Raw genomic sequence first — 23,269 nt, 5'->3', positions numbered from 1 at the left:
ACTCTTAAAAAAAAGGGTGTCTGTACTGACTACCTTTGGGTGGTAATCGCCTCGCTACACATATGATGACCTTTTGGGGTGTCAAACGACTCCCTTCGTTCTTCAGACCAACGACTCCCTTCTTCACAATTTGGGGTGTCAAACGACTCCCTTCGTTCTTCAGACCAACGACTCCCTTCTTCACAAGCAGAGAGTCTACGTTACTCCCAACGCAGGAGTCTACGTGACTACCTTTTATTTCCCGCTAGTACCTCTAGGTAGTCAGGGTGACCCCTTTGCCATGGTAACGCTGACCCCCACTGGAGCGTTCCTTTGACTCCGTTGTCCTTAAGGACAGTGGTGTACACGACTCCCCTGGCAAGAGTCAGTGTGACCACTTCGTGGTACTCAATGAGACACTCTGCAACAAATAATGCGTTTATTTTTCTTCTTCGTCGATACTGATGAAACTTGCTGAGTTTAGGTTTACTTATGTGGCGATTTCAAATATGCAATTATCTGGAAGAAAACGCAGTTTTTACACATAAAAATTTCATGTGTCTTGATGAGCAAGCCTTTCCAAACTTGGAGTTACAAAGTAAATCGACATATCGCTATAGTTAGGGGATAAAAACTGTATGCAATAGTTTTAAAGGAGTTTACTGCGCTGTTCTGGCATAATGTTCATGAACCCACTAGCCCACATACGAACTCGCGTTTTAAACCCATTTGAGTTAAAAGTTACGTAATATTGAACTCTCGTGAGCGAATCACCAGCTAGACATACACTTACTGGTCAATGTTCAGCATACTATGACTATTGTTAAGTGGGTTTAGGACATGCATTCTGGTTATGTTGCATACAGTTCCCATTTCATATTATTGTGATATGCTTACTTTGTAACTCGTGCAGGCCTAACATGGCACATGAAATGTTTGATATACTTAACACGGCATATAATAGTAGAAAAATATTTGCATTTTCAAAATCAGCGTACAAATACACATAAACTAAACAAGTTTTATAGAGATTGATCAAGAATTTCAAAAGAACTTCAAATCAGAGCGAACACCATTAGGGTTGTTATCTGACAATCGACGAAAGTTGGTGCCGCTACCTCTTGTTACTCAACAAGGCACTTCCACCGGGTTTACTCAAACAGGAACACTGTGGTGGATGCATGACAGCCGCAACAAGTTTTTGTAGCAACTTTACAGTGCTGCACTCGATTCCTCTGGGGGAAATAAAATACTACTCGAAGTTTATATAGATGAGTCTCAGAACAATTTCCGCTCGCGTAAAACAACAAAAAATGTTGATTCTAGAAGAAAGTAAGCCATGCAACACGGAAACAGAAGAGATGCGGACAGCTCAAACGCTAGCGTTTGGTTTTTCTGTGTCTTCTCTTTCACGTCTGCATGCCTTCATCCTATAAACAAACTGAAATTTCTGCGATTCGTAAAATTATTCTTTGAATCGGTTTTAAACACTTCATGCCATTTCATACATGTTCACACTGTAATGACAACCTACTGTTTTATCAGTAAGCACCTAAACTATAGGCACAACATCCTGCGAATAATGCGTAGTCCTTAGCCACGTCACCACAATTGTTAAGCATTTTATATATATATATCTGTGTGTGTGTTTGACATTTTTGAGCGCGCAAAAGAACAGGGACGAAAAACGACGCGGACACAGCACTGACTTCCAACATATGCTTTATTTTCTACAGTGGTACATATATATATAGACAACAAAAAGCAACGCACGCAGGTGCATTGTACAGGAAGGCTTCATGTAAAACCACAAATAAGTATGCATGATAAGCAATCAAACAACCTGATACCGGATTTTTTTCTTCTTTAAGAGATCAAGCGGTCATTCCTGACTACCACTATCGTCTAGTCACCCTGTGGGCCTTGCTTAGAAAGTCTAGTTCTTTTTGGATAGGTCAATTGAAGGTGCACTAATGCACATGCCTCCCAAACTTGCAATCTTCGCCGCTTCAATTATCTCACGTGTTGTTTGTGCCTGGCTCCTTCCTGTCGCAGTGCACAGCGAATACACGTGATCGCGCCCACACTTCCTGCAGTGGAAAGCCACATGTCCCACACCTCCAGTTCGCACGTTATTTGCGTGCTCACGCAGCCTGTCATTGGCACACCGTCCCGTCTGCCCTATGTATTTCTTGCCACAGGACAGCAGTAACTCATAAACGATGTTCTCACATTTAACAAAGCTTTCTTTGTGCTTTTTTTGGCACCTGGGTTTTTCAGAACCACTGTAGGAGGCCTTGCACAGATTATAAAGCTTGTTTGGTGCTGAAAGGACGACTCTTACGTTGGCGTTGTTTCCTATCTTTTTCAGCCTATGTGAGACATCGTGAAGGTACGGTATGATGGCGCATTTCTGCTTGACAGGCTCCGTTTCTGGTGAAGCCTGCTCCTCACCCTCGCGAGCATGTTTGACAGTCTTGAGAAGACCCTCCGCCACAGATGTGACGACATACTGAGGAAACCCCGCCTTTTTCAGGCAGTCAGCTTGCGCCTGGAAACTACACGAACACTTGTGAGGACATGAGCGGCGAAGCGCATTCATTAGGGTTAATTTTGCAATACCCCTTTTAACTAGCTTGGAGTGGCCCGAAGAAAACGGCAGAAGCGGCTTATTGGCCCTAGGCTCGTACGACCAGCAGACCTGGTCTCGCTCGAAGAACATTCGTAAGTCAAGAAAACGCAAGGCGTTAGTTTTGCGGTATTTCATGCGTGACTGCGAGCGGTTGCAGGAAACGCGTGAACAGATCAAGTACGTTTGAAGAATCATTGCCAAATTCGCCTGGACTTGATTCTAGAAAGACAACGTAGTCGTCTACATATCTAAACACCTTCTTTACATTTGTGCCTGTTACTAGAAACTAGAAACAGAGCTAACAGGCACAAATGTAAGAAGGTGTTTAGATATGTAGACGACTACGTTGTCTTTCTAGAATCAAGTCCAGGCGAATTTGGCAATGATTCTTCAAACGTACTTGATCTGTTCACGCGTTTCCTGCAACCGCTCGCAGTCACGCATGAAATACCACAAAACTAACGCCTTGCGTTTTCTTGACTTACGAATGTTCTTCGAGCGAGACCAGGTCTGCTGGTCGTACGAGCCTAGGGCCAATAAGCCGCTTCTGCCGTTTTCTTCGGGCCACTCCAAGCTAGTTAAAAGGGGTATTGCAAAATTAACCCTAATGAATGCGCTTCGCCGCTCATGTCCTCACAAGTGTTCGTGTAGTTTCCAGGCGCAAGCTGACTGCCTGAAAAAGGCGGGGTTTCCTCAGTATGTCGTCACATCTGTGGCGGAGGGTCTTCTCAAGACTGTCAAACATGCTCGCGAGGGTGAGGAGCAGGCTTCACCAGAAACGGAGCCTGTCAAGCAGAAATGCGCCGTCATACCGTACCTTCACGATGTCTCACATAGGCTGAAAAAGATAGGAAACAACGCCAACGTAAGAGTCGTCCTTTCAGCACCAAACAAGCTTTATAATCTGTGCAAGGCCTCCTACAGTGGTTCTGAAAAACCCAGGTGCCAAAAAAAGCACAAAGAAAGCTTTGTTAAATGTGAGAACAACATCGTTTATGAGTTACTGCTGTCCTGTGGCAAGAAATACATAGGGCAGACGGGACGGTGTGCCAATGACAGGCTGCGTGAGCACGCAAATAACGTGCGAACTGGAGGTGTGGGACATTTGGCTTTCCACTGCAGGAAGTGTGGGTGCGATCCCATGTATTCGCAGTGCACTGCGACAGGAAGGAGCCAGGCACAAACAACACGTGAGATAATTGAAGCGGCGAAGATTGCAAGTTTGGGAGGCATGTGCATTAGTGCACCTTCAATTGACCTATCCAAAAAGAACTAGACTTTCTAAGCAAGGCCCACAGGGTGACTAGACGATAGTGGTAGTCAGGAATGACCGCTTGATCTCTTAAAGAAGAAAAAAATCCGGTATCAGGTTGTTTGATTGCTTATCATGCATACTTATTTGTGGTTTTACATGAAGCCTTCCTGTACAATGCACCTGCGTGCGTTGCTTTTTGTTGTCTATATATATATGTACCACTGTAGAAAATAAAGCATATGTTGGAAGTCAGCGCTGTGTCTGCGTCGTTTTTCGTCCCTGTTCTTTTGCGCGCTCAAAAAGTCAAACATGAATTACCAACCTGCCGATGCCTACGCTCTCTCAATATATATATATGTGTGTGTGTGTGTGTGTGTGTGTGTGTGTGTGTGTGTGTGTGTGTGTGTGTGTGTGTGTGTGTGTGTGTGTGTGTGTGTGTGTGTGTGTGTCATTCCATGCCAAGTGTCCCAGACGTGGCGCTCGCACATCACAGATTTTGCTGATAAAATTTGTGCCTTTTTCCTGTGCCACATGGAGTATTGTGGCAAAACACTTTTGGTCGAAAAAAATTTTGACAATCATGGCACCCCCTCGAAATTCGCTTCTATTTATTAAACTGTACCTAATAGAAAAATGTGTATAAAATCTATTTTTGTGTGTTGAGCTACGAAACCGCGCTTGCGCTATCACAGAGGTTCTGTTTAGTTGTCCCATTCATTATTTCCGATTTTTTTTTGTTTCACTACCAGCTACGTAGCTTCAAAAACTACAAAAATCTTCAAAGTTCGTGAATTTTTCTTGAGCTATCTGGAACTCACCCTAACCAATATTAATCATAGCCTGATTTCCAGGAAAGTGTATTTTAGTACAGAAATGTTTAGGGGTAAAATAGACTTCAGATCTTTCCGAAAAAAATTGTGATATTAGAGAAAATGTACGATTTGTTGCATGTTTGACCATATTTTTCATACTGATGCGGTCAAAGTAAAAATCCTCGTCATGCGGCATTTGATAGAAGACTTCATCGTTAAGTAACGAAGAAAGTCTAATCAAATCATTTTTTTTGTTTTAAGGAAGAAAATAATTTTTGAATTTGGCCCTCCGATCGCGCAGTGCATTTCATTTTGCTGCCACTTCGCCGCAAAGCACGTGGTCGCCCTTACAGCTGACACTCGTCACAGGCAGCGGCCAGATGCGAGATGTATGTCAGCGGCTCGTGAGTGGTCGAAAGTCTTGTCGCGCTGTCAGGGCGACGAGTAATGAATTTGCGTTACAGTGAGCATTTGCTAGGCGGGCCCAATGGGAAATATGGACGCCCGAGAGCAGCATGTGGAGTCGTTGGCACAATGTCCTAGAGGGACGTCTGCACAACTAGCATACACATACTGAAAGAAATAATGCACACTGTACACACTTCTTTCTCAGGGTATACATGTTGTACAGACGGCCTCTAGCACAATGTGCCAACGACGCCATAGGCTGCTCTCGGGCGTCCATACTTCCCATTGGGCCCGCCAAGCAAGCTCACATTGTAACGCGAATTCATTACTCGTCGCCCTGACATCAACGTGACAAGACTTTCGACCACTCACGAGCCACTGACATACATCTCGCATCTGGCCGTTGCCTGTGACGAGTGTCAGCTGCAAGGGCTACCACGTGCTTTGCGGCGAAGTGGCAACAAAATGAAATGCACTGCGCGTTCGGAGGGCCAAATTCAAAAATTATTTTCTTCCTTAAAAGAAAAAAATGATTTGATAAGACTTTTTTCATTACTTAACGATGAAGTCTTTTATCAAACTGCCGCATGACGAGGATTTTTACTTTGACCGCATCAGTATGAAAAATATGGTCAAACATGCAACAAATCGTACATTTTCTCTAATTTCACAATTTTTTTTCGGAAAGATCTGAAGTCTATTTTACCCCTAAACATTTCTGTACTAAAATACACTTTCCTGGAAATCAGGCTATTATTAATATTGGTTAGGGTGAGTTCCAGATAGCTCAAGAAAAATTCACGAACTTTGAAGATTTTTGTAGTTTTTGAAGCTACGTAGCTGGTAGTGAAACACAAAAATTCGGAAATAATGAATGGGACAACTAAACAGAACCTCTGCGATAGCGCAAGCGCAGTTTAGAAGCTCAACACACAAAAGTAGATTTTATACACATTTTTCTATTAGGTACAGTTTAATAAATAGAAGCGAAATTCGAGGGGGTGCCAGGACAGTCAAAAATTTTTTCGAGCAAGAATGTTTTGCCACAATACTCCATGTGGCACAGGAAAAAGGCACAAATTTTATCAGCAAAAGCTGCGATGTGCGAGCGCCACGTCTGGGACACTTGGCATGGAATGACCCTTAAATATAAGAGCTACAGAAAGATCACGAAGGTCCTGATACTGTAGGAAGGCATTTGACACACGACGTACGTTTTAGCACTATGCTAATGCTAAAACGTACGTCGTGTGTCAAGTACCTTATATATATAAGGTATGATATATATAAATATATATATTTAGCGGTGGTATGGAGAGTTCTGTACAGAACTGAAATACAGAAACACCGTCCAGAAATACAGCGAGACACATTACTGTCAGAATGAGTGAGATATGAAAAGCAATAGTTTCGCTAACATCGTTCATTACTGTCAAATGCGGCAATATACTAGACCTGGCATAAACATTAGCATAGCCAGCAGTCAGTTTTTATGAATAGGAACCAATGGCCAGCCATCAAGCACTTCTTTGCGACATCCATTACATATTTTATGTGGCATACAGCGCAAAACATGCAACATGTGTAGTTCTCATGTAGTACAGGATTCTCATGTAGTCATCTGAGATACAGGACCCCAATAGGTGACACAGCTTGCGTGCATGAGCTTGGCAGTGTCGTGTTCCCAGACCATGTCAGGGTCAGGTGGCATTCTGGCGAAAAGGACAGCAGGTTGCACTGATTCGAGACCACTCACGGCCAGACCTTAAGCGTGGCTATTCCGAATTCTTGGACACGTCTTGACTACCTCGAGACACGAAGTTTCCAAGGAGGCTTCCTGGTCAAATGCAGCTGTAGAGCTTCAATGTGCAGTCTTGAAGCAACCTGAAATAGTCAAGTGCACAAAAATAAACACATGATGACAGACAGATCGATCACCTTTTAATCTGACAAGGGCAGCGCTCACACACCAGATTCCATGAAGTGTCATGGCAATGAACAAAACCAGGGATACTCATTAACTTTGCTGTACTTTGAGGGTCTGTTACTCCCTTAGCCAGCTGCAACTGTTTCCGCTGCATGACCTCCGTACAATTAGAAGGATGTTTTTTTAGAGAACGCATATTTCTTATCAAAATTGTATAATAGTCACGCTCAAGATGTTTTCGCGCACACACTCTATGTCAAGAAGGAAATAGTTTGCTGCAACTAAAATGGCAATGAAGAGATTAATTAACAAAAACTCATTAATTAACTTTTAATTCCTGACCTGGAGGTAGTTGTTTATATTAGAAAGTTGTATCGCGTGCCAATTTATGGCATACACATTTTTTTTAATCGCGAAAGTTACACGTAATTCGTGATATTCATCCTTGAATTTCAAGGACGAAATCGAAACTGATAGCGCCTGACGTGCAGGAAACGTCGCTTCTCTGTTACGTAAGCTCGGAGCTACACGTGAAAAGAAGGTGATGAGAGTTTAATGAAGGTGGGCCGAAGCAGAATGTGATCAGGAAAATCTGCAAGCATTCAGAAATACACAAGTAAACAGGTTATTATTTGGGTGTGATGTGTGGTACTTATCTGTAAACATAGAAAGAAAAGGTTGATATTACTGCCGTTTCGGATGCGCGCAACTCGAAAGAAACAAATGAGCACCAAACGCCACATGCAAAGGTAAGGCGATCCGCTGACGCAAGTTAGATGACTTGCCAGTTTTCACGAAAAGGTACGACCACGACGCGCCTTCATTCAAATTTCGTCACTCCCTTGTCGCGGGCAGCTCCGGTCTGACGTAACAGAAAAACCGCGTTTTCTGTGTGCCGGACACAATCAGTTTTGATTTAGCCCTTAAAATTTCACAATAAATATCTCGAGTTACGTAAAACTTTCATGATTTCTGAAAAATGGGTATACCATAAAGCGGCACGCACTACAAATTTCTAATATAAACAACTGCCCTCAAGTCAATAAATAAAAATTAGTTAATGGGTTTTTGTTAATTAGTCCCGTCAACGCATTTTTTGTTGCGGCAGAATATTTCCGCCTCGAACTAGAGTACTACTGGAGCGTGACTGTCATAGAGTTTTTTTATAAAAGATATGTACTGTTTGAAAAAAAATCACCCTGTATAGCATGGCAGCAGTATTTTAATAATAATAATAATTGTTGGGGTTTGACGTCCCAAAACCACGATAAGATTATGAGAGACGCCGTAGTGGAGGGCTTCGGAAGTTTCGACCACCTGGAGTTCTTTAACGTGCACCTAAATCTAAGCACACGGGTCTAAACCATTTTCGCCTCCATCGAAAATGCGGCCGCGGCGGCCAGGATTCGATCCCGCAACCTGCGGGTCAGCAGTAGAGCACCATAACCACTAGACTAGCAGTATTTTAACGAAGACCTGTAGGTCGCGGGATTGAGTCCCGGCCTCGGCGGCTGCATTTTCGTTCGAGGCGAAAATGTTTGAGGCCCGTGTACTTAGATTTAGCTGCACGTTAAAGAACCCCAGGTAGTCGAAATTTCCAGAGCCCTCTACTACGGCGTCTCTCAATCATATCGTGGTTTTGGGATGTTAAACGCCAAATGTTATTATTAGTTTAACGAAGAAAACGGCAAAATGTGTATACAGCTACACGAAATATGGCGAATGTACGACAAGACTAGGCTTGCCTTCACTGCCTTCTTTCTGTCGCATCATTGTGAGCGTGCCCTTCTAGTGCCTGGCTTCAGAACAGCTGCACGAAGGTGCAGCTATTCTAAAGGCCTAATGTGCCATTTTTTCTTCAGATCTATATCAACAGGCAAAGGTCTCGTTTTTACGTTTGTCTGGAAGGACAACCCACCAGCCAGCGTTGACCAGTATAGAGGGTTGGGAGCAAACTCGGGCAAACTGTGCAGCACAAACATCACCTCAAACCTCAAACAATCGAGGTGATGAGAAGCAGTCAAACAAAAAGGAACAGTGCTGAAGTGACTTATATACATATTAAAAACAACAGCTGATTATGGCACGAAATTGGGACAATTAAGGTGCATTGTAAAAGAATGTCAAATGAGGTACCCTGCTGTAAAAAGTGCTAAATATTCATTGCAGACTATGGCGAATAGAATTCAAATAGAATACAGCGAGTGTTTCGAGGTATAATGACGAAGCAATAATTGCTAGAGATTTATGAGTGAAAAGCACAATGCGATTAAGTGGTGCTACATAGTGGGAGATCACGGATTAATTTCAACTACCTGGAGTTCTTCAACGTGCACAAATCAGAGGGCATGGGAGTTTCTGTATCTCGCCCCCTTCTAAATGCAGCTGCCGGGGTCAGGAATAGAACCCGCGTCCTTGGGCTTCGCAGCGTAACGCTTCCAAGTCCATTTTAAAGGATTTTTGTCCACTGCCCACAACATCACTGTAGACTGTATCTTTGTGTTGAAAATAATAACGAACTGAACCACGGCTGGTATAACAAAGGCATCCAATATCCACGAAACACAGCGTTTGAGCAGTATGTTTACTGCCATTATTACTAGCCGGTGTTGTGTTTACTATTAGGTACTAGCACCACACCACATTAGACAAAGCAAGTATCATAGGAGGATGAGGTTATGCTCGTATGCAGTTTGTGGACAAAAAAAAAAAAACTACAACTTTGAAGTGAACTCACATTTACCTTTGTTGCATGATAATTTTCAGCATCATAAGATCAAGTCACCACTGTTTCAATTAAATGAAACCGTACTACAAAAGCTATTGCATCAAAGTTTTATAGCAGTTACGCACGCACGCACGCACGGACGTGCGCGCACGCACGCGCGCACACACACACACACACACACACACACACACACACACACACACACACACACACACACACACACAAACAAACAAACAAGCAAACACGGCGAGAAGTTCGAATATGCAGCGAATAAATACGTATTAAACGTGTTTCAACGTCTGGGTAGCAAAGGAAAGAAACACTAAATTCTAGAGTTTCACGAGCCAAAATCATGATCTGGATATCAGGCATGTTCGGGCCGGGTGCATTAGATTGATTTTGATCAGCTGATCTTACTTACCCTTCAAATATATATCGGTGCAACGTTGCTCTACGTGTCACCACATTCGACTTGCAACCGAGATTTCAACTCGCAATTTCATGTTTTTCTGGCATGTATGGAATAAGGAAACACGATATTGGCGCGCACCACTCCGTTTTACCCGCTACTGGATAGTCCAGTGCGGTTTTCGTCGTTGCCAAGCCATTGAAACACGATAGCAAAATCCGTGCAACTGGAACATCAGAAAGACAAGTGGCAAAGCTACGTGTGAAGCGAATAAAAGAGTTGTAGGCAGAAGCCGGCAGAACTCACCTGAAATCTATAACGACCGTAGGAGCGTCGTCCACAGGCTTCGTCTGTCGGTGCCACTGGGATCCGTCATGCGCTGCCATCTTGCTCAGGCAAGTTCACGACGAAACGAAGCTTACTGCAGGGACTTCTCCGTCCGGAGGCTGCTTTTCCCAAACACTGAGTGACACTGCTTCAGCCAGTCACGGCAAGCGTGAGCCGACGACACGATACTACGCCACGAATGCATAGCACGGAAGGAAAGTCACGCAAAACGATCAGCCAGACACGGCAAGAGCGAGCCGACGATACGATACTACGCCACGAATGCATAGCACGAAGAAAGTCACGCAAAACAATCACTTGCAATCACGCCTGACGACACAGATTATTCTGGCGGACTAAAGAACGACCACAACGAGACGGATCACGAACAATGCCGTCTAAGCCGTCTAACGACGCCAGGCCAAAATGGCTGTCTCGTATTGATGGCTTCGGCTTTGGATTAAAGTAGCCTCCACGAACGCCTAAATGGTTTCGGTTTTGTTTTGGTGCTATAGAACACACATCCATGCATAGTTAAAGCTCTATTGAATAATATCAGGGTGGAGGAGGCGAAGCGTGCCCTGTGTGTGTCTGTAAGGGCTGTACGGTGGGAGGGGGCGCAGGTGAACGTGCATCCCCTGCTCTAGGGGCTAGGGAGAGTGCGGTGAGGCCGTGTGTGCGTGCCTAGCTGTGCTCAACGTTTGCTGAGCGATTTGGTGGCCCGCGCGGATTATCGTGAAGATATAGTTTAGCTGTGGCGGGCAGAAATGATGACCACGCGAGCTATAATTCTGGTAGTATTGTCGCTCTTTAGGAGACGCGGTAAAGCGTCGCCTTGATAACCGGTCTGCGCGGTTATCATGCCAGCTTTGCGGCACATGTTTTTACGGCCGTCGAGTTAGATGTGTTCCCGATCGCCAGTGCGTTCAACACCATGCACGTCCATTTCACTAATAAATGTATGTTTTCTGCCATACATGCTGTCGTAGGAATCTACAAACCTCGCTTGCAAACGTGCGAAGATTCGCAAATTTGTCAGCGCTGCCATTGTTAAACGTTGTCATAACTCTGAATGTTTCGCTTGGGGGCAAGATTTTTTAAGAACCCTGTTTACTTGTAGACGTTTTCGAAGCGCCGTTTCAGCAATATCGTAACTGAAGCCATAACACAATACGTGCGTAATTCCACATTTTACGAATCCATGTTATATATTCTCAACCAAAATTTTTCGGTATACCACAAGCCAAAGCAGCGAACTGTATCTTGGTCGCAGCCAGTGAAGCTTTCTTTTTAAAAAAAACCCACCCTGTATATGCAGAACCATCACTGACTCCCTTGGAGCAAGGGAGTCATCTATTTCATTCAGGAGCGTCGACCAGAGCATTGTGACTCCCCTTAGAAAAAAAGGTGGTCATCGGCTGCCACAAAGAGAGTCAAACAGACGTGACTCCCTTTTGACTCTCTTTTTTTTAAGAGTGTGGTGTCTAAAGGATGGTGTGACAGTGTATCATATCCAATGCCACCAGCAAACTCAGGAGGGCTGCTCTCTGCTCGCCGTAGCGGTATTCTTAGGATTTAACTGCGACGTATCTGCTGCGACTGCGCAAGGCAGTGTAAGATGTCACAACACTAAAGAAAAGAAAGAAAGAAAGAAAGAAAGAAGGAAAGAAAGAAAGAAAGAAAGAAAGAAAGAAAGAAAGAAAGAAAGAAAGAAAGAAAGAAAGAAAGAAAGAAAGAAAGAAAGAAAGAAAGAAAGAAAGAAAGAAAGAAAGAAAGAAAGAAACCACAGAGGAGGCAGCTTGCGCAGCAGAACAACACAACCGCAGTGCATACGCACATTTTTTCGCCTCCACCGCGAATCGCTTCGGGACGTCGCGTCTGGCGACGCGCGAACGGCGTCGGCGCACTTTCAAGGTGGTTTCGCGAGATCAACAATAACGCCCTCCCCGCGATCGTTCATTCTCTGCTCTTTCCCTTGCGCGCAGAGTATTGTCCTACCTGCGGACACAGCTATATTAGCGCTCACACAACGACAACGCAGTCTTCCGTATATAGCGCTCGCGAGGAGACTTTTGCGCGCGAAGCCGTGCGAAACACGCAAAAAAAAAGAGAAGGCTATATACATCAGCAATGCACGTACTGAGTGAGAGAGACAGAGAGAGAGAGAGAAAAAAAAAGAGTGGAGAAGACAGAAGGGAACGCGAAATCGAAAGAACAACAACACACGACCGCGCACGCAGCTCGAAGCGTGCTTCCTCGATCAAGCCGGCGTTTTTTCTTTCTTTCTCTTGTTCGTAGCTGTGCGAGAGTCGATGTGAGGCGCTTGTGATAGAGTGGTAATGCACTTTTAACGGCTCTTGCATTGCCGCGGCGCAGCGTCGGGAAGAAGCAGCGAGTTCTTCAGCCGGCCGCGTATGCATTACACTATGTGCGCGCAGTGCACTGCGTATAATGACGAGTGCGGCACGCCGTGCTGTGTGAGGGGAGACCCGCCCCCTTCGGCGACCACCACCGTTGAGTGCCTCTTCGTACCGACCAGTTCTCGTCGCACGTCGTGAGTGCCGTGGTTCCTCCTTTGTTCTCCGTAACCCTATAGGGTCCTCGCACCCTCGGGGTCTTAGTAACACCGATCTTCGCGTATAAACCTATTATGAGGTCGCTGAAGGATATTGCGTCTACTGAGAGGTGGTAAGGCGATCCCTTCCCGAGACTTATATAGACGGTGTGTTCTCCAGTCTTTAGTGGGTCATTTTGACTCTCGCGTATTATGCACTAATGGTCTCTGCGTTATAAGATCGGAGAGTCGTTGAGCGAAAGAAAATTGCCCTGCAGGTTAAGAAGGACGGCAGGGAAACGTGTGCGAGCTTTTATCGTGGAGAAGCACCGACAAGATCTGTGCGCGCTTTTGTCGTTCTTGATTGTTCGGCTTTTGCTTATTACATTGCATTTACTTTTTGTGGGTGCATGATCGTGGCTGTGTTGCGGAGTTAAAGTCTCGTGTAGCGTTCTTTGAATGGCTTGGTGTGTTAAGCCAGTGTATTTCATATTTCTGATGCCCGCTTGGTTCCACTATGTTGTTAAGCCGGCTTGACTAGGGCAGCATATGCGCTGCGTGCGTGTGATCTCACAAAGTTCGCGAATGGGTTTGTTTGCGTGCGTATAAAAAAACAAACACTGTGTAGAGTTTCTGCTTCCGCTGCGCAGTTCGGAAAAATAACAACGGAAATTATACCTTTTGTGTATTTGATACCGGTGAAAGATGTTTATAGGAGTGCGACTTGTCAGGGACGGTGAACGGAACGATATAGATAGAAATACACAATAACGCGGAAAAGACGAAGTTAGCCGGAGGATATATTCTCGATTTGCTACCCTGAACTGAGAACGGGTGAGAGAAAAGGTAGGGGAGAGATGGACCTGTAGGGCCGCTAGCATGGCGGCGGCGACTTCCAGTGCGGCGTCCCAAAGATCTTGTTGAGTAATGACAGCAACGTGTTGCGGAGAGGGCCTATTACTTCTAAGGGCCTATAGCGTTAGGGGCATACAGCTCTTGAGGGCATATAACGTTGAGGGCACATAACATTGGGGGCATATAACGTTGAAGGCATATAGCATATCAGGTTGAGGGCCTATAGCTCTTGTCTGCGTGCTTCGCACAGTTGTGCCAGATAATTTGCCAGAATTCTGTCTGGGTAGAGAATTATCCAGCGTGTTTCGTTAACTCGCGTATATGGGGGACGGAGGAGGGGACTAAAGGACATCGCGCAGAGTTCGCGGTGGGCAACGTTCGTCAGCAATCACAGTTGCAAGTTGAAAGGGTGGGCGGAAGAGCGGGGCATGCAAGGTAACATTACCTTAGAGTACAAGTACTCTCTCAATGTATCTGAACTGCACATTAACTACCCGACGCATGAACTAACGACCGACGCATGAGCCGACCCAATAAATGACCGATGCAAGAACTAACGCAGTCTGTGGTTTTCACGCAACGAAGGCACTTTTTCGGTCTTCCGTAAGAGCGCTGATCTCGTTGACATACTCTAATTTGTCAAGTGTTGGGATGTCTTTTTGTCTTTTGTGCATGTTCCGGGTTTATTTTGAACCGCGTATGTGACTTCACTTTCATCTTACCCATTCGGAGAAGCGCCCTCAGAAAAAACGTCTCCCTTATACGGTAAAAAGCCTCTTTCTCTCTGAATTCGCTATGTCCTCCATAATTCTGTGGGAATTGAGTGGCGTCGGTCACTGCATTATGATGCACGGATATTAGATACAGCATACCGAGGAAGATCAGACTCAAGCGTAACGTTCCAGAGCTCTGTATAAATCTGAAGCTTATGAGAAAGCGAATGCGCAGTGTGATGTATTGCTGCAGTACCTTCGCTGCACAGGGCTGTGCGCTTGTAGTTAAGGTCCCTCATTCGGTCTTTATTTTTTCCTTTACTACATACCTAGCCCCTAGTTTCTGAAGGAATTAGTATGTACTGCATCCACGAACGGATCGGGCCTTAATCTGAAACACGCAGCTCAATATAACCCCGATGGTTCCTCTACATTATGGACTAACACTGTTCGTTGTTGACAGCTAAGGATGACACATATCAGTAACATATTATTCTTCAGCTTGGTCTTCGGCGTAGTGATCACCGCTGGTTACGTTTTCTTTCCTTAGCACCCTCGCTTCATCGATCGTTCTCGAGAAGCATTCGCCACTTGCCAGAACCTACGGCCTTTTATCTCCGGGCTTTCCTTGTAAATGCACGCTGCGATGACGGCTTGAATAATAATGAAGTGTTTCGCATTCCTTTGTATGGAAAAAGAGCTGTCAGTTATCATTCCTCGACTCGACAAGATGCCTTCTTGAGACAATGTCGCGGGTTCGGCACGGTAAAAGAATCGGCGAGAGACTAAGCACACTTATATGAATGGGTTAGCGCGCCCACTGTAAGTACTCACCACGTTTTTTTCGGCGAGAACAATTGAGCAGAGCGGGCACCACGCGCCAAAACGCTTTGAATGCTTATGCATAGCGTGTCATGCGGGTACATTTAGCACCCATGTGTCTACGTCGTTGACTTTACTCATGAAAGGATTGTCATTATTTGATGTACAAACATAATGGGCGCGTTAAATTAAGGATCTCGAGCGCGCTATACCCGGCAGAGTGCGCTCTCCTAAACGGCTAAAAAATCGACTTCTGGTGCGTGGTTATATGCGTAGCGCACAAGAGCTAAGGCCTGCTATGGCTACCGGAAAAATGACGTCCTTCCGACTCTCTTCATTAATAGAACTACGTTCTCCTCGCCCACTCGTTCCTATATACCGCCGCACAGCCGGGCGTGTTCTCAGGGACGATTGCAAGCTTTGCGAGTTGGCGCAGTTTGACGGCGCGATCATTGCTTGCCAGACGCACAGGTACGTAACCTCCCGTCGCTATGTGTATGCACTTCTGCAGCATCTAATGTTATGCTGCGATAGTGTACCTCTGAGAGCAGTAAAAACAGCTTGCGTAGCGCACGTAAGCCGCTGCATGCTGCCTCCGTCGCCGCGCGTCAAGCGAGCCCGCTATCGTTTAGGGAGAACTGCCGGAGTTTGTTTACCAGCGGCGCTAGTTGAACATGCGCGCGAAGAGCGATATCGGATGCGGAAGCAACATCACGTTCGCCAGATGACGCGTTCGTGCCCCCGAAAGCGGTCGGCGAAAATCCCGTTAAGTTAAAGCTCCGAGGGCGTCGCACTCGAGCGTGCTCCCTTGGAGTTAGGAGCGCGCTAAATGAATGCGCCCATTATTAGGATAAAACATAGGCTTTAAAGATAGGCCGAGAAAGACATCGTGAAAGCAAAGACGAAGTGACGCGTCTGTCTCGACTTTTTTTAGGAATTTGCTTGCTTCTTGACCAATCCACCGGGCTCGGTGTGAGCCAGAGATGTAGGTCGTCATAATAATAATAATAATAATAATAATAATAATAATAATAATAATAATAATAATAATAATAATAATAATAATAATAATAATAATAATAATAATCGTCTCTGAGCGCGTGGTGGTCTCCAGCTTAGCCACTAGCTCTGCGCCTCCCCCTTGACCGTGTTTCGTAACACGTGACGTTCAGGTGGAGTTGCTGGGCACAATATGCCCAAAACACATATAACAAAGACAATAAATAGGCACGGGAGCATGGCTGACAGCAGCCACCGAGGGCACAGCGCCTTCCTGCTTTTTAAGAAAGAAAGATAAGAAATAGAAGTTGGAGATAGAAAGAAGCAAATAAGGAGAAAGGACGACAGGAAACACCAACGTTACTAGACAACCTAGTCTAGTAACGTTGAGGAAACACAAAGTACCAGGCGAACCTAGTGGATATAGCAAGGCGGTTCTGACGGTCACGGCCGTGGCATTCTAGACTGAGGGCGCCTATAGCTAGCACACATATGGCAGAGTTGTCGCCTGCTCTTTAAAACAATAAAGTTTGCTACTACTACTACTACGGTTACTGCTGCAACAACAAGAATGACTACTACTACTACTACTACTACTACTACTACTACTACTATTACTACTACTACTACTACTACTATTACTGCTACTACTACTACTACTACTACTACTACTACTACTACTACCACTACTGCTACCACCACCACCACCACCACCACCACCACCACCACCACCACCACCACCACCACCACCACCACCACCGCCGCCACCTCCACCTCCACCTCCACCACCACCACCACCACAACCACCACCACCACCCCCGCCCCCACCCCCACCCCCAACACCACCAACAGCAACACCAACAGTAGCAACAACAAGTCATTTTGTGCATACTGCCTATACTGGTGCGTACTATACTAGCTTGATCTCTTTCAATAATTATTATTAAAATATCAGATACTATCAGAAAGAAGAGGCCCCCCTTTCGAGATGAGTGCCCTTATACTACCGAGCGCCAGGGCGTGGTATCTCTGCCCCCATTAGAAAGTACTCACAAGGCCACTCAAGCATTCGCCTAAGACGACTAGAAAGCGAGAACCATAGTTTTCTTCTTATTTATCTTCTCGGTCGATGTATCGATCCTCTCCCTCCCCTCCGAGACCTTGTGCACCTAACGTGGTCTTGCGCTGCCTCCAGGATCGGTAGCATTGCAATTCTGCACCTCACCTGGTTTGATGATGTCATCGCATGATGATGATTTTTGCATCACTTCGTGTTGACGCCGACGTCAGCGGTCAGCTTGCATGTTTGATGAGGCATCTAAGGCTTTCGCCTTAAAACAAGGCACTCGGGCGGTTGTGTTGTAGCGCCTTTCTTAGCTGTCCAGTTGTTTGGTGCCCCGAAAGCTTCATCGTTACGTGGCTAAGCTGTAGCAAATCATACCTAAGGCAGATCGTCAGGGGCTTTCCATTGTGAGCTGTGATTGGTTGGCACTAAAGCAGGTTGTACTCGTCCGTGTAGGCGTGTAAGTGTAAGTGCTCGCGTTCCCAAATTACGCCGAACTCGTACGAGCTTCTCGTGGTGGAAACGAACCATGGCTGCCGAATAATGTGGCCATGAGTTCTGTAGTAGACAATATATGGTAAACTGGAGCTTATACTATTAATGATACTTGAAATACGAGCGCGCAATAACACAGGGACACAAGAAGACAAGGACAAGTGCATACTGCCAACTGAATGTTCACTTGGAAAGCAGTGACATGTATATACCGAGATATAAATGTTCCCTAACAGCATCCGAGAGGAGAACACGAAGATAATAATAAAAGCGATAAAATGAAATTAATGATGGCTGCCACACCCTGCCAAAGCCTGCATTGCCTTGCAGAAAATTGTTAACCCCTAAGGCATGTGCCGCTTTCCAAGAGCACGTGCTCCTTATCTGACAGGACGATTGAGGGTTTACTCACACAAGATAGGTGATCACGCGCTATACTTGTAGCTTCAATAATTATTCTTATGCGGTCATCTCAATGTTTATTTCAATCACAGTTGTGCTGCCAAACTGTACCTTGCATCCACATCTGCTGAAATGTTGCGTCAAAAAGCCATCGTTCCCGTTACGTACGTTACATACTTATAATGCCACTGGGAGCCGAGAGCGATTCGATGTTGCATCAAATAACAACATTCTTGTAAAAGCAATGTGCATAATAAGGGGTTTTAAAAAGAAGATCCTCGCGTTCTTAACCTTCTGACCTAATACTATTCACAGTTGCATAACGCTGCACCACAATGGCGCATCAAAAGGCTGCACCTGTGCATGGTTTTAGTTAGAACGTCAGCATGTCGTGTCGGGTTACTGAACGCCGGCTTTGGACGGCGCTACCGCAGAGGTATGCACTTATTCTCCAAATAGGGAACAACAAGAGCGCGGTCACGTCTTGCAGTTGACTAAGCAGAAATTTGTGGATGAAGCAAATGCGAACGTATGTATTTTTTAATTTAAATTTTCTTACATCGTCTAGGTTACCATCGGCTGTGCAGTTCATTGGACGATATGGGATGTAAGGAACTGCAGAATACTTAAGAGTTCAGAGCGCTAAGCTCGGCGCCAGATAAATGTGGTGTCATGGCGGGATTCTGCGCCAGATAATTGTGGTGTCATGGCGGGATTTGTCTTTTTTGCGCCTGTATTTGCGCGAACTTTCAACACTGTTACTTGTACAGCGGAGAATATTTGAAGGTCCGCACTGAAAAACGCAAGAACATGTTCACAAAGAAAATGTGAGCATGAAATGATAAACCGCGCTCGAAGGATACAACGCAAGGAAGAAAACGCACGGCTGTAGGGCTGACTCACAACTGCTTTTATTGCCCGATCGCAGTACGCTTTATGGTATGCATCGGAAGTAAGAAGGAAAGAAGGAAATTGATGAAAGAAGCATATACAAAAGGCACCTGTCGAGAAGATTGCCGTAACAAGATGAACTATCACTGATGTGATCGTGGCTTAAACCATTCCTAAGTAAAGTCACTGTGGAGGAGCACAAGACAATGGATAAAACCAAAAAGCACCAAGGCAACAAAGCGAGAAAGACCGATAACACCTTGAACCCAACCACAGTCGGTCATCGCAATTATAAAACTCGGATATATTGTCTAATAAATGCACTTCCTTTTCTAAGAGGGCAAGTGACAGCTTGCTGACACAACCTTCACCCAGCCATTCGGTTTCAACTGCCACTAAAAATTCTCAAACGAGTTGCTCGCCATGTTTACCGATCACGGAGCACCTTTTCGAAAGGTGCTCCGTGATCGGTAAACAATGACGCCTTTCGAAAGGTGCCCTTATTTGTCTTTTTCTCATTTGATACACTCATAATAGTGACGGACGGTAGAGAAACTGCGTTCTCGCGTTTTAGAGTGGCGTTTTACGCGCGTTTTATTATCACCATGCGTGCATTATCATGGTGCATATTTCGCGTATGAAACCGCAGGCAGAAGAAAAAGAAACAAAAAAAAAAACAAACGAAAGAAAACCAAACAGACAGGAAGCGCTTTTCTTTTCTCAAATATACCCCGTGTCTATGTGATGCCGTCGTGCTGATGCGAATTGTTGTCGTGCCCATTGTCACATTGATCGTCGACTTTTGTTTATTTTGGTTAGCAAGCAAGAGGGGTTCGCGTTCAGTGGGCCTGCGTCAGCGATCTCTTCTGAGCTGATGTCGTAACATAATAAACGACAAGGACTGCGAACGCGTCACCGCATCTGAAGTAAAAGAGAGCATTTGTTCGTTTTGCGGGGAATGGCCTCAGCGGTGTAGCCGGAGGTACGCATGTAAACAGTATGCGGAAGAAGAGGGCAGTGTGACCGCGGAACATATTGACATCTCAGAATGCATCGAAAGCGCTGCGTCGGTGCTCTGCCAGATTTGGATCTGTCTACAATGTTGCTATCACGAAAAAAGATCTAACGACAATGTTGCTATCACGAAGAGTCTCTATCGTTGTCTCGTGGCTATTCTTACCACGAAACAATGATAGAGACTGCTGCACTTAAAAGAAAACCGTTTCCTGGCATATGCCGCAGAAAACTTGCAGCATGGTGCTTATTGCGCAGGTTGACGGATGGTCCTCAGTGCTTGCGCATACCCGGAGCCGGGAATATGCGACCTTTCATTGTAATGAGGGCCACCTTAACTGGACGTCATTCCAGTTTCTTTGTGCTGCTTACGTCACTGCGAGCGTTTTTAAAACATCACCATCGTAAAGAGCGGCCCGCATGACTCACACTTTATTCCTCATTTCCCTTTCCCTCCATGCACCCCTTACCACTTTTGATAAACTGCGGTGAACATCCGGTAAAAGCAGTATCCATCGAGGGCCTGCAGGATGTGACGTCATTGGACTTTCGTATAGAAGAAACACAAAATGTGAGTCGATCGTCGTAGACTGGAAACCGCCCGTGTGAACTCTTGAGTCCCGATGGCTTCCCCTTTATGCCGCGCCAGTGCATGTACGCGAGAGGAGAGAAGGGGTCCCGTATTCAGGTCTGCGACTCCGGTCTGCAACTTGAAGCCACGACTTGACTTGATCAAATCTAGATAATGTAACGCCAGACGTGAAAATAACTGACACGCTCATAGCGTTTCCTTGAACGCTCTCAAAGAGGGCATTACGATGACGTTAAGTCTGATCATGGCTTGAAGCAAATAATATCTGAGGTTTAACATCCCAAAACCACGATATGATTATGAGAGACGCCGTAGTGGAGGGCACCGGAAACTTCGACCAGCTGGGGTTCTTTAACGTGCACCTAAATCTAAGTACACGGGCCTCAAACATTTTCGCCTCCATCGAAAATGCAGCCGCCGCGGCCGGGATTCGATCCCGCTACCTTCGGGTCAGCAGTCGAGCGCCATAACGACTACACCACAGTGGCGGGCAAGTCGATCATGGCTTGAAGCTAATACTTATTTCTGTACACGGAGGTTAATGTCATATAGAAGTGTGCCGTTCCGGCATCGATAGGCCAGTTTCGGCCTGTGGTATATCATTGAACGACGTTGCTATTTTACTGGCGCAGCAACCATTCATGTTCAAATAAAAAAGATCTCAGAATTGACGCCTGTAGAGGCTGGCAGACCACGCATACGGAGACAAAAGATCTCGAAAGCAGTTTACTTTCTTATACGTGATACAGAGTATATACAGAATGTAAATGGCCGGCGAATATTAGACGGTAAACTGGAGTTCATGATGATACCATATGATGATAGGATGATGACAGAGAGTGAGGGCCAGTGAGTAGTACCCTCCTGTTTCTTTTAGTGAGAATTTTTATGTTTTTATTCTGAATATATTCGTTGGCATTGCCGGTGATGTAAGTGTCGCCCTGCGCGACACGACTGTGATATGTGACTTTACGTGCGCAGCGCGTATACACGCAAACTGCCGGCTGCTTTAAGCTAATTTGGTGCACCGCTCCGTATGGTGTTTATCAAGAAATGCAGTGCGCGTCGATAAATGGGTGTGTTCCAAGAAAGTGTTGATCGACTCTTCGGGTTTGGTTTAGCCGGTGAAAATGGGCGGGTTTCATCCCTTCGCAAAAATGAGCAGCGGCCGCTTGGTGGAAATCTCGAAGCGAAAATGGCCTCTTCGCAGGAGCGAGCTGATGTTTCTCATTTGAACCGACGGTCTGTCTCCTCTAGTTAAAATGGTAATTATCTTAATTTCTATAATCACTGCCCTAAGTGCTGCCTCTAGGCATCTTAAACCATCTGCCGCCGCAGAAAAGTAACAGCGCAAACAGCGATCAAACGTCGAATTTCCCTCACTTTTGAAGATCTTCGGTCACATTTCTTGAAACACCCGGTATAAATATTTCACGAGCAACGAATCTTAACTTTGTCATCTACACAAATAAGTCTTTGAGTTCGACGGCGGGTATATACCTACGTCACCGCAGCGTGACTGCAGCCGGAGCCTATTTGTCATTTTTAGTAAGTTGTCGCCATGTTTGTCACCGACAGTCAGTTTCCTCGGAGAGGCCGTCGCCTCGAGCTACATTCATGGATACATCAGCCATGGGCTTGCGGCGATCGCGTGTCTTCCATCTGGAACGCTATTGTAGCGTCCGCGATACACCTTTCCGGTGGTGCCTGGATCTCGTGGGATCTCACGTTGCTTTGTATGGGAAGCGAAAGGGAGACGGGAACGAGCACCTATACGATGATTTCCGTTGAGTCGCGTGACAACCGTGGCGCGTCTATACAAGGCAATGTCTCCTTCACCGTGATCGTCTTCGGACCAATAGTCTAGCCACCGCCGCTGGGCCTCCGTTATCTGCTCAACAAGTGCACTTCGACCTGTATCAGGACGGGAGGATTCTCTTCTGCATGCCGTTCGTCGCTCTGAGGTATACGAGAGCTTCGTTCTCTGTTTCAATAGGCTGTTTTAGCAGCGCCGGTTTACAGTACGGTAAGTGCACCAGTCCCGCACTATCGTGGTCGGCACATAGCGTTTTTATTCTGCAAGACCTCTACTCGCCACTTTAATCATCTCATCACGTTACCGTACGCCACGAACAACTCAAGCGGCTAGAACGTTTAAAAAAGGTTGCGTGCTTACCACGACGGTATACGGCATTTCCGTACTTACAATGCCGTAAACCGGCACAGCTAAAGTGCTCTAATAGCATCATTGACAGTGCGCGCTTCAACAAATTGAATCAGGACTAGGCTCTGTCAGCGCGACAATAAACAGAGTTAAGCTGACTCATTTTGATAGGCTCTGAGAACACGCCGACTGAGCATCACAAACGAAAGAAAGAAGCCGCGTTTTGTC

At 45.6% G+C, this 23,269-nt stretch overlaps 1 protein-coding gene across 2 annotated transcripts in view; it reads left to right on the top strand.

The window, feature by feature from the left end:
- LOC119390161 (solute carrier family 13 member 2) overlaps positions 1 to 23,269 on the top strand; it is a 79,547-nt gene that overhangs the window by 28,603 nt on the left and 27,675 nt on the right. Inside the window, exon 1 of one of the 2 annotated variants that reach the window (XM_037657724.2) lies at positions 12,857 to 13,031. The exons of the other annotated variant lie outside the window; for it this stretch is intronic. Within the exon in view, the coding sequence (XP_037513652.1) occupies positions 12,892 to 13,031 (140 nt within the window). The 5' untranslated portion in view covers positions 12,857 to 12,891. Of the gene's footprint in view, positions 1 to 12,856; positions 13,032 to 23,269 lie in introns of those variants that run through there. 2 annotated transcript variants of the gene reach the window in all.

Source organism: Rhipicephalus sanguineus, chromosome 4 (genome assembly GCF_013339695.2).
Source record: "Rhipicephalus sanguineus isolate Rsan-2018 chromosome 4, BIME_Rsan_1.4, whole genome shotgun sequence".
Classification (NCBI taxonomy): domain Eukaryota; kingdom Metazoa; phylum Arthropoda; class Arachnida; order Ixodida; family Ixodidae; genus Rhipicephalus; species Rhipicephalus sanguineus.
Note: the sequence above shows the minus strand (reverse complement) of the source record. Positions and strands in the feature narration are given on the sequence as shown.